Genomic DNA, 12,365 nt, shown 5'->3' with positions numbered 1-12,365 from the left:
TTTGTTCATTATTTACAAAATTATTTATTAGTCAAAACCTTTCATAACCATTAATTACACAAATATTGCCAGAACACTGAATCCCATTGAACAAAAATTAAACAAAATATTTGGATTCTTTGATATATGTAACAGTGCTCACGCAAGCATACATTCTAATTCCAAGTAAATATAACATACTTCTGTATCGAGTATATTTGTTTTTAACCTTAAAAATATAAAGGAAAAAAAATACATAATTTATTTGTTATTAAGTCATTCATTCATGAGGACTAACCAGTATTGAATTCCTAAACACAGTTTTTGTCGATATATTTTGTATTTAAGATTACTTTAACTCTAACATGACAAAAAAAAAGGTGTGTAGAAAATTTCCTTATTCTTAACTTGTTGAACCAAATTTCTGAAGAGAAATAAAATTGAAAAAGCGGATTAATCAATTATTACAATTTTAATCGCAATATTCTGCAAATTTTAACTTTTGTTACAACAAATTTGTAGAGAAAAAAAAATACATCATTGAATGAAAATAAAGAATGAAACCATTAAGAAAATACAACTGTGTGAAATAGAAAGTGACTAGATTTAATAGTCAAAAACATTACTGGAATTTTTATAATAAACAATTAAAAATTAACCTATAAAAATGCTCAACCCAAAAGAACAATAAATATCAATTATTTTTAAGTGAGATCAAACTTACATTTGATATTTATTGTAATCTAAAAAGTTAAGCAACTGAATTACATTTATGTTTTTATAAAAGGTTTCGATACACAATAATCTAGAGCGGACTATCATCTATTGAAAAACTCTTTCGACATAGGTACAATGGGGAGATTTGGTCTTACTGAATGAGAATGTGACATTAAAGCTAAGCATTACAGCTAGGATTCGATCAAGGCAAAATATACTAAGTGGTCTAGATCAGTGTCAGTCATAAGACACCTGACTCGAGTTAAAGGAGGTACCGAAACGCACTAGTCTTCTATCACCAGACTGCACAGTATGAAGAAATCACTCAACAGAAGAACGCGACCAACATACTAATGAAAAGGGTTGATTTTTATTTCTTTTGTAAACTTAGATTCCTAAAAAAAATTTGTTACAAATCAGCATGCTATTGTAATTTCCTTCGAGGTCAGTGATGGCTGAGGTCAGTGATGACACACCAAGACATTTAGGGTGACACTTTCGCACCACTTACCATCAGCGGCAGCAATTTTGAATCATTAGTATCTATGAACATACAGATGATCTCTATTTGAGATAAAATTGTAAATAGTTTTAATTAGTTTCCTTTAATGTGAATAGGGAAAAAGAATGACTAAAAAAATATTTCCAACTACTGAAACATTTAAAAAAAAACAACAAAATCACTGATGTCTTATTGCTCAAATTTATTTTTTGTAGTTTTAAAATACATACCTAAAAGCTAGCTATGAATTTGTAACATTAAAGTAATGGCTGCTCTAAGGTCCTGGATACGGAATTCGAATGGAGATAAGTCCGCCTCATTGTGTAGTGGTTAGAGTGTTCGTCTACCATTCTTGAGGTCCTGGGTTCGATTCCTGGCTTTTTTGAACTGTAATATTTCATTGTTCCCGGACTGGCAACTGAAGCGTAAGACTGATCACTTTACCTTGATGTGACAGATGATCGAATTACGCTGCATTCGGTTTACCGATGCAATGTCCTACGCACCACTGGGTGCGGAGAGGGGGATGAATATGATTTTTAAAAAGTTGAGTGATTCCTCCCTACAGTGAGTATATTCACAATCACTTAATTGTTCCACTGGTTGGTATCTGGTGGCGTGTGTCAGATGTGGTTGTTCACTTGATCTCCTTGGCGTACGCATCTAGTTCAGCGTCCAGCTGCTCCGCTGTGGGGGGAGCCCCTCTGGGCTGTCTCCCTCGCCCCCCCCGGCTGCCTCCTCGACCACCGGCCCCCCTGGGAGCACCGCCGCCACCACCAAAGCGATTTGCTGAAAAAAATATTGCATTGAAATTAATTGATTGTAAGCCAAATATAAACACTAAAATAAAATTTATTATAGAAAAAAAATCTACAATCTGGCAATATATAGTATGTCTTAGTAGTTTAATAGGGTTAGGTAAGGTTAAGTTAGATTAAACCTAACCAGCAACCATTTGTTTTTTTTTAATATTTAATTTTTTTAAATTTTATTTATTCCTTAAATTTATTTTTATGTGCCAATATATCTTCTTGCTCATACTGACCACCGTGGTTTCGGATGTGACAGAATTTAAAGAACACCCTGTATAATTTGAGACAGATATATTTTTTAAATGTTGGCAAGTCGGAAATAACAAAGAAATACAAATAGTTAGCGTCCTAAGGTTTACAATACAATTACGAGGGCGGATTAAAAATGAAGCTACCTAAGTAGAAAAAAAACCTTTTTTTTTTTTCAAAAACCATTTGTTTCTCAACATAGTCTCCTTTTACTTCGACACTTAGTTAAGACGATATTCCATATGAATAATACGATTTCGGGAACCTCCCAAAATACGCGTTGGTTTCGGTAATCACTTCTTGGTTTGAGCTGAATCTTTTTCCTGCGAGCCATTTTTTCAGGTTTGGAAACAGGAAAAAGTCACTAGGAGCTAAATCTGGACTATAAGGTGGATGATCAACCAGTTCGAAGTATATTTCACGTAATTTTAGCATCATATTTAATGCTGTGTGAACCAGTACGTTGTCTTAAAGAGCACTTTTTTCTTCTTTAAATGTGGTCGTTTTTCCTTGATTGCATCATTCAATATTGATCCAATAATGCACGATAATACCCGAGCAGACTCACCGTAATGTTTATCGAGCTTTTCTTTTGTCTCTTTCGTCGTTTTCCTTTTCAAATAATAGTGTTTAATCGCTGCACGAAATTAGCTTTTTTCCTTTTTTCAAGAAACACAAAAGTTGTTTACTTCAAACGACTACAACAAATAAACTAATCGATGAATTTGGGTGACATTTTAACAGCTGCCGTTTGACAGATCGCAATTTGGAAAAAATAAATCTTTTTTGTGTTTGTGCTGCCATCTAGCTCTAGGTAGCTTCATTATCAACCCGCCCTCGTGAATTCATTTTGTTATCATGGTTAATGTTGATGTAATGGTATAGTGCTATAACAATATACCAATCAATGAGAAAGTTCAGTGCTATGGAAACTTGGATATAAAAAATGTTTTCTTACGTGCGGTAAAAATTCAAGTATTTAATTGTACAGCAAAGTTTCTCAAAAATGAATGAAAAAATGAACTTTGAAATCAACCATGAGTAGTGTAATGATACATTTCTGGTTACCGGGAAGCCAACCCACCAATCAGGATAACTCATCATAGAGAACTTGAGATGTCATTGGCTCAGTAATTCCAAAACTCCAAAAATCATAGTGCCAACAATATGATGCATAAAAATATTTTTATTTTGTTTAGTTTGGTAGTCTATTAACAAATAAAATAAAACAAACAAAATATCGAACTTCCTCATTGATTGGTGAAACTTCTCGAAAATGTATGAAAAAATTAATAAAAATTCACTACTTTGAACTAAGTCACTAGTTCTTCCAATTTAACCAATGATAGTGTTGTTATACATATCCAGTTTACGGGAACCCAACCCACCAATCGGCAGAACTCACCGAAGGGAACTTATGACATCACAGGCGGAGTAATTTCAAAATCACAAAACTTTAAAAAATCAGCGCTGATGTATCCGGCATTAAATAAAGTACACAGGGCTTTCTTTCATAAGAGACTGCCGGCCTAACCGGCTGACTTCGGCTTAGTAGTGTCTTCTTTGTCATTCATCCGTGTATTTACCGGACTCCTGCGACAGAGACGGCGCTCTACAAAGTCGGCAGTCTCTTTCTTAAGCCCAACGTACTTTTTTAACTGCCAGGTTCTGTATACGATACACAATATACATATTTTTAATTTTTGGGTTTGTTTGATAGTTCATTAATTACTTTTTTTAAACCACTGTACATCATCATTAGTGTATGGATCTTCTTACTGATGATTATTTGACTAAAGATAGTTAACCTTCATTCTTATGACTAAACATGTATAGAACATAAATTGTTGAATCAATATTTTAACACCTGAAACATCAAATACTGTTGGAAGCAAATTCAGTTTGAACTATGAAATAAGTGTAACTGATGTTACTTACGATAAAGGACAGCTTATTGAGCACAATATTTTCGAATAATAAACTCAAGGATCATTGAAGCTATTTATTTAGGCTCAATTTATTTCATTGAAAGAAAAAAGATTTTTATTTATTTATTTATTTATTTTGTTCATTAACGCCCAAAAGGCATTTACAAAAAATAAAAAAAAATAAAAATGAATTACATGCTAACATACTAAATAATAAACAGAATATACAGAAAAAATATGTGAAATTAGTTAGAAAGAATATGATAAAAAGTTTTACAAAGTAAAAAAAAAACAATAATAACAAAGGTATGCAAGAAAAAACAGTAAGCATATAAACAAAAAATGCAAAGATATAAGCTTATGAAATAAATTCTGTAAGGCAAACAATAAATAAAGTGTTACGGTAAGCAAGAAAGACTTTTTTAAGTTAAATTAATAAACAAGCAAGCATAAATTATTACGAAAAAATAAGAAATAAAAATATGTATCTATGAAATACGTATTTGCCAATACTACAGTGCAATTTGATATAATAGTAAAAAATAATAAAACAAGTATAAGGTAATAAAAATAAACAAGTAAGTATTTTTTTAAATTATGAAATTGAATTGTCAATAATGGTTTGACGAGCAGCTACAAATAAACTTGATATTTTGGACTTATAAGATGGTTAAGAATTGGACAGAATGTCTGCAGCCGTTCCATAAGTGTTACCTAACCTATGCAGTCTCGGTATCAATGAATTGTTTTGTTGGTTGGAAGAAGTACTGGAGCAATGAAACAATAAAGTACTCCTAGTGTTGACAGCCGGTACTCTAAAATTAATCAATTCAAGTATTTTTGGTGCGTCAAAAAGAGAGTTTACAATTTTATACAGTACAATGAGATCATTAATAGTTCTTCTTTCAGAAAGTGTTGTTAGGTTAAGCAGTGTTAATAAATAGTCATAATTCACATTTTGAATTGGAATGTTTAGTTTGTAGTTTATATATCGTAGAAATTTATGTTGAATGTTTTCTATATTATAAACATGAACATTATAGCAGGGTGACCATATTGATGAATTAAAATCTAAATTACTTCTTACAAGAGAACAGTATAATATTTTCAATGATCGGATGGACTTGAAGTTTTTTGTATTTCTAAAAATAAAGCCCAACATTTTTAATGCCTTGCTTGAAATTTCATTGACATGATAAACAAAAGACAATTTTTCATCAAAAAATACCCCGAGATCCTTTATCATTGATACGGTAGAAAGATTGACACCGCCAATACTGTAACAAAAAATGAGCGGTTTTTTTATTCGATGAAAACGAATGATCTGACATTTTTTAGTGTTTAAGTACATTTTATTTTCTTTACACCACTCATCTAGAGAATTGAGGTTCTGTTGAACGGACAGACAATCTTCAAAGGTCTTTATCACCCTATAAATTTTAAGGTCATCCGCAAAAAGTAAAAACATGACGTCATTAAAAATTTTTGTAATATCGTTGATAAAAAGTAAAAAAAGCATATCTTATTCTTAAGACTGCAAAAAAAATTCCCTCTAGAAATCATACTGTAATTTCTTGATACTCATTTTAAGCAAAACACATTTTTAAATATAGGTATTTGAAAACTGCAATATCGCATAATCCGTTTTTTAATTTAAAAAAAAGACTGCCATAAACTCATTAGAGAGATTAAGGGCTGTTAGTTTTCAATTATCGCTATTTTTACTTATATTAAAAACAGATTTTCTGCAACCCTAGTGGTATTTTTAATTGAATAAAATCATAAGTAATATTAACATATTTGGCGCGAGTCATCCTATGATGACACCAAAAACCATACTGTAAACAGCAAGCAGGATCCTATGGTGATGTGCGATTTAGGCCCGTATTGTCAATGCATTTTATATAAAATACGGTTAAAAATGCTTCGAGACGGACGAGTGATACCTATTTGTCGACATCTATGTGATTTTGTCCCAATTTGATTGTTATTAAAAATTTTAATTGACACAAAACCAATTTCAAAGAACATCTTTACGCTAACTTCATGCAGGACACTGCGCATGCTCAGTGTCGATTCCTGGCAGGGACTCATTTATTTATAAGTTTCGGATGTATGGCATTGTTGGATAAATTGAATTAATATTTGTATTTATTTGAAAATTCCAACATTCTATTTGTTGCTATACTTTGAGAACGATAATTTCTTAATGCTTAAATATATGTTTACAAGTTTTTAAAACTTATCTTGTTCACTAGATCAGCCAGAATGATGAGAAAGACCAAAAAAAGTTTTTTTTTAATATTCCGCAAGAGCAAAGGTAGGATATGTAAACTAACCTCTTCCTTGGGGCCTTCCTTGTCTGGGTGAGCGAGTATTTCTGTCCTGCTGTCTGCCGGGCCCCACTCCTCCCCCTCCGTTACCGATTCTTCCACTCCCGCTGATGGCCCCGATGTCAGAGGTGGCCAACTGAATGTTCATGGCTCGCCCGTCCAGAGGAACGCCGTTGTACTGTTTCATCGCCTTCACAGCATCAGCACGTCGCTCAAACACGACATCGGCAGTCCCTAAAACAGACAAAGAAAACTCAACTCTCGAAATATTAATCATTAAAAATACATTTCAAAAAATTATATACCGTATTTACTAGATTACGAGACGCATGTTTTTTTTGTGTTTCTGAATAGGCATGAAAAAAGTATACTACGCACATTACCAGTTATATTTAGAATATGAGCCGATAGGATGGTAATCCACTGCAGCCCCAAGTTGTTAACAGGTAACAAAAAAATCTTTCAAAAAAGAAATCTAAATCTAGCTGAAGCATATTAATGCAGAAAAAATATTTGAATGAAAATTTTATTTTGAACACTGTACAGTTGCCCTCAGAACAGATTTCCCTATTGAGGACCCAATATTTAAAATTTTTTGAATTATGACAATGCCATCTCTCGCATAGCAATTGCTTATTTGAAGAAGAAAAACTGAATTCATGTCTAATGGCCTGTTAACACATGATTTATCACCTAGCAACTTCCTTCTTTCTCGTGTGTCCGAATGTCAAACGAAAAATGCGTAAACAGAGATTTTCATCACCTCATGCTGTTAAAGCCTTACAAAACCATGTTTAAGAGATACCACTTTCAGAGTGGAAAAATTGTTTCAAGGATGAGGAGCTTCAGCCCTAAGGGAAATTGAATTCAAAAAATGTTTTCTTGCGCGCGGTAAAAATTGGAGCACTAAATTGTACGGTTTCTCGAAAATGTACGAAAAAAACGCACTTTGATTGACGTCACTGGTTCATAGGAACCAACCAATGATGTGAGAGCTGCGAAGGATATCCGGTTAGCTTACCGTAAATGAACCAATGGGAAGAACTAACAGAGAACAACCTCTGACGTCACACGCGGAGTTGTTTCAGAAATACAAAACTTTAAAAAATCATAGCTCTGATAATACTGCGCAAAAAAATAATTTTTTTGACTTAGTTTAATAGTCTATTAACAAAAAAAAGACACTGAACTTCCTGATTGGTTTAGACGCATGTAAAAGTGTATAAAACTTAAAGGCGGATTTAAAAAGCGGTAAAAAGATTTGTAACAAAAATAATAATTTCTTTAATTGTTTTTGTAAAAACTTAAAAGGCGACCTGTGTAAAAGTGTTTCTTTTCTATGATGAAGTCATCTATGACGATGCTTCTAAGAATCAAAATAATACATACCTAAAGACCTGCCGGACCTGTCATAGTGAACGGAAGCGCTCTTGAGCATTCCGAATTCCGCAAACAGCTCCTGCACATCTGACTCCGACACTCCAAAGTCCAGGTTGGACACCAGCAGCTTCGTGGGTCCCGAGGGGCCGGAGGACCTCCCTCCGCCCACCTGAGGTTTGCTCCCGAACTGTGAGAACATGTCGTGCTTCCAAGTGCTGTTCACATCACCCTGAAATGTGTCTTGTCATAGAGGACATTGGCCACGCTCGCGGGCGGACCAGTCCCTCAGTAGCGCCTTCCTCTGAATGCCTTCCAACGTGCATCTTGTAGAGATTCAGAGACATGAGTGTTAGCTGGTTTGACTCAACCCAGAATCTACCCACGAATCTAAGTACTAAGTGTTTGCATTAGTTTATAATTGTATTCCCACTAACCCCGAAAAAGATATAACACGATGCTTGGAATCGATTCAAAACAAAGAGTTGAAGCATAAATAAAAATAATTCGAAAAAAAATGTTTTACAATATAGAATCACAAGTGTGTAAACCAAATAAAAAATGAAAACAAATAAAAGAAATTATCTAACTGCTTGAATTAAGTGACATTGAAATAAATGCAATATTTTTTAATCAGAGGCAAAAAAAGAGTGTGTTGTATGTGTGGCATAATTCCTGGTAACACTATTTAAAAAAAAATACAAATTTAATTATAATTACATAAGAGATAAAGGAAAAGTTTAACACATCACAATTTATTTTCAAAATACATATCAGATTCTCACATGAAGAACATTTTTCGTAACATTGTCTGTTAAACATATTTTTAGAGTTTTTCACTATTATATTATTCACTTTTCTTGAAATGGGGTTCTTCATTTTATCAATCCACGTTGTCATTTATAGAAAATCATCCAAATCGCATTTCTCCATTTATTCGATATCCAGTAAGATGGTCCAAAGACCATTTCCATCTATTTAATAGTATTATTAAATCTTTCCGCAAGCTGTTCTTTAATATTCATGAATGGTTTCAACGATGAATTAACAATATAAAATTGTTGCTACTGCAGAACAGAAGTGATGGGGAACCTTTTCTCCTGGAGACGGTTCAATTCAAGTGGAGAATTATATAAGCATCACATGCTCTTGGCCTTGTATAATCTTCCTTATCAATAAATCAAAGTATATTGCCATCACGAACAATTAATACTTTTTCCATTACTGTTTTCCGTACCATGTAACAGTGATTTTTGGCTGTCCATTTTTTAATATAGTTCCTTCTTCTACTGAAGATGCGTGAATAATTTTAGTACTCCTAATAACAGTGGATCGGGTGCGACATTTAGGCCATCAAATAAAAATAATACATCCAAATTTTGCATTTGAGACAATGCGGATGTAAAGGAAGCTATATTGAATCCAAGGTGAAAGTGGAATCTAATTTCTTTAGCGGCGAATCAATTTAAGGGATGGCCGACATAATACCGAGAGGTGGGCGCGTTATTACAACTACGATAACAAACTAATGCGTGATGAGCTAACGCGCTAGAGCGCATACTGACGATAATCGAGAAGTGGAGACAATAGTAGCGAAGCTTCGAACACTCCATTATACAACTGACTGGTTAATAACACTCGAAATAAGCTCATCAGCATAATAATCGTCGTGTTATGTCGTCAGGAGTGAAAGGGTAGCTCTCTCGCAACTCGAAAACAAAATATTATTATGCTTCCTTGTTGAGTCACGTCATCCCACGCGAGCCGTCAAGAACATACATGTTCGTTTGACCGAACTCGCGTCGATTAAGTCCTTATGAAAGAAAACATGAATCAAGTAGTTACCCTAGTGTACTTTTGCGGTTTCGCGATACCACCGCGATTTCGGCTTCTTTGGACGCCACCGCCAGCTCCGGTGCTTTGGCGATTTCTTCCTCCGCCGCCACCGCCAGCGCCACCGCGGCGAGGTGGACCGCTGTCTCTTCTGCCGCTCGGGGGGCGCCTTCCGCCACTCCCGCGAAGTGACTTGGATGACTTGATGATATCATCCAAACTCATGTCGATTTTATCCACCATTTTCATTTGATTTAACTGAACAGGTCGAACAATGAAACAAGAATGCCAGCGCCAGACGAGAAGCCACCGCAATCAACAATGGCGGAACAAACAAGAACGGCGTGAACGTAGACGTGTTCGTTACTGCGCGTTTCCGTTTGGAGTTGCCATAATCAAATGTTCGTAAATGTTACTTAATATTGAAATGTTGCGGGGTATGTAAGCTAATATTTTAATTACCAAGCTTTAAAAATTATATTTGGATCATAACGTTTCATTAAATTGTACTAACATACATTTTATATCGTGTAAATACAATATATAACGTTATCAAGTAAATAATCATTCAGATTTAGCTTATACGCGCCGGTAAAATTAAAAAAATCACAAAACTATGAACGCGAAAAGTTCTAATGTTGTTGTAATATTTTATCAATACGCGTTGACCTATTTTACTGATTAAAACAATATATATTTACATTCCTACCAGGCACGTGTGTGGTATCCAATGTTTATAATTAAACTAATTATCTCTCGCAAGCTACATTGACAAAAAAAATGTAATTTAAACTTTTGATCAGTTATGTATTTCTATATTGTTATTATATTTGCTTTTAACATTGGGAACGTAAAAAAAATAGTAATTCTAAAAAATACTCATATTTTATTATTATGAATAAATAATAAAGCGCAATTTTCATAATATAATACAACATTTTACAAAGTGATTAGGACAATATAATTTTTAATTTTACATAAAACTTAAGTAAAGCATTTAAGTAAAACAATGCATTTGTTTCATTTATTTATTTTTATTTATGCGTTTTAACATATATGTATTTTTTTGTCAAAAACTTTGCCTAGTTAACAAAGGTACGTACCCCGTTCCAAGCTAGGCAATCACACGTTAATATATAATAATTTACAAGTCAATTTATTTTAAAGAAAGAAGCGATAAATAAAGTATAAACTTACTAGTAAACACATATTCATATATATATATAAACACACACACATGTACCTATACGCATACACATACATACTAGGGTTTTCCCAAAGCCAAAAATTCCGGGTTTTCAAAGATTTTACAAATCTGAAAACCCGGAAATTTTTAATGTGAACCCGATGAATTAGTTATTTTATTTTATTTATTTTATTTTATTTTATTAGGTAATTCAACAAAGATACATACTAGAAAACATACAATTTAAAGCATTCGTCGAAATAATTTAACATGCATATATATCTTTAATTATAGAATTACACAAAATAGATTTATACGTTAAGTTGTAATACATATTTTTTAATATTTTTGTTTATACAGGATAGAATGCAATAAAAAATAAATTGTACGTGTGTACTTATTGAATAAGATTTATTCCTAAGAGATTATTCGCAAAAGCTGAGAGAGTATCATGAAAAATGACAATTTTATTGTTTCGGCAGTATATATTATATTCCCGACACATGCGGGCCATAGGTGTGTGGTATGTAGCATTATTTGAAAACAAAGGCAGTTTAAATATTTCCCGATGTCTGAGTGTTCTCAATCCTGCATTTATTTGTATTTTATTTAGAAGGTTAGTATCTACTTTGTAGTTTAATATTTTATACAGAAATTTTATATCGAAAACAACGCGGGGTTTTATCATAGAATTAAAATGAAAAAGAGTTAGAAGTTGCTCGTAATTTGAATTTGAACGTGGGTTTTATATCTAATACAGTAGAATATAAATTATATTCCTTAGTTTGGAACCAAGACCCAATGAAACTAGTCGGACTCGGTACGGCTCTCAAACAAATCAATAAAAAATACAATGAAACGAAGTGAGATGGTCATATATTGGCGGCGTCGTACGCCATAGCTCTATTTCACTCAAGTTTATGAATTGGGGCTTCCCAGCAGCACGTGCGTTATGCACTGATCTCTATTATAATAGATAAACATGTTGTATATAGAGATCAGTGGCGTGAGGCTTAAAACGCATTGCGATTTTTTTTCAGCCGCGATTAAAAATCGCAATCGCAAAATCTCAATGTTTGGTTCAGAGTCTGAACCAGAAGTAACAGTTAAGGTGGGAGTTAAAGATGAAATTGAAGATGATGCTACAAGTATTGGTGCTTGTACTAAATAAATGTCTCTTTCTGATGAGCTTAGTTATTTGTTCGGACCAACTCCCAACTACATCCATATCTACCTACGCGTCCTTCCCATTTTCTAGCGAACTCCACGCAACAATAATTATATGTGTGAGTGCCGGTAACAACATTAAAGTTGCACTACTAATCGAATATCAACCAAGTGAAGTTCTTAACAAATATTTCATCAAGCGAGCTGTGCCAGCGTTCATGTAGACCGCCAGCTCCATACAAGCTGTGCCAGCGTCTCACGACCGCTAGCTTCACCAGCCAG

General features: G+C 33.6%; 1 protein-coding gene across 1 annotated transcript; it reads right to left on the bottom strand.

The window, feature by feature from the left end:
• On the bottom strand, nt 1-10,088 carry Ref1 (RNA and export factor binding protein 1). The gene is made up of 4 exons (XM_088225116.1): nt 9,743-10,088; nt 7,910-8,129; nt 6,527-6,754; nt 1-1,987 (listed from the first exon to the last, which is right to left on the bottom strand). The coding sequence occupies exons 1-4, from the start codon at nt 9,977-9,979 to the stop codon at nt 1,836-1,838; spliced, it is 837 nt and encodes a 278-aa protein (XP_088081242.1). The 5' UTR covers nt 9,980-10,088; the 3' UTR covers nt 1-1,835.
• Between the last annotated feature and the right edge of the window lie 2,277 nt (nt 10,089-12,365).

Source organism: Micrasema longulum, unplaced genomic scaffold (genome assembly GCF_059751315.1).
Source record: "Micrasema longulum isolate JH-2025_06_02 unplaced genomic scaffold, ASM5975131v1 h1tg000331l, whole genome shotgun sequence".
NCBI classification, from domain to species: Eukaryota; Metazoa; Arthropoda; class Insecta; order Trichoptera; family Brachycentridae; genus Micrasema; species Micrasema longulum.
This window is presented reverse-complemented; position numbering and strand designations above follow the sequence as displayed.

What these genes read in the sequence shown, in the direction of transcription:
- Ref1 (XM_088225116.1), bottom strand. Translation starts at nt 9,979, where the DNA reads ATGAAAATGGTGGATAAAATCGACATGAGTTTGGATGATATCATCAAG. An exon ending in AACCGCAAAAGTACACTAGG is followed by an intron (nt 8,130 to 9,742) that starts GTAACTACTTGA and finishes GACACATTTCAG; the next exon opens with GGTGATGTGAACAGCACTTG. An exon ending in AGGAAGGCCCCAAGGAAGAG is followed by an intron (nt 1,988 to 6,526) that starts GTTAGTTTACAT and finishes TATTTTTTTCAG; the next exon opens with CAAATCGCTTTGGTGGTGGC.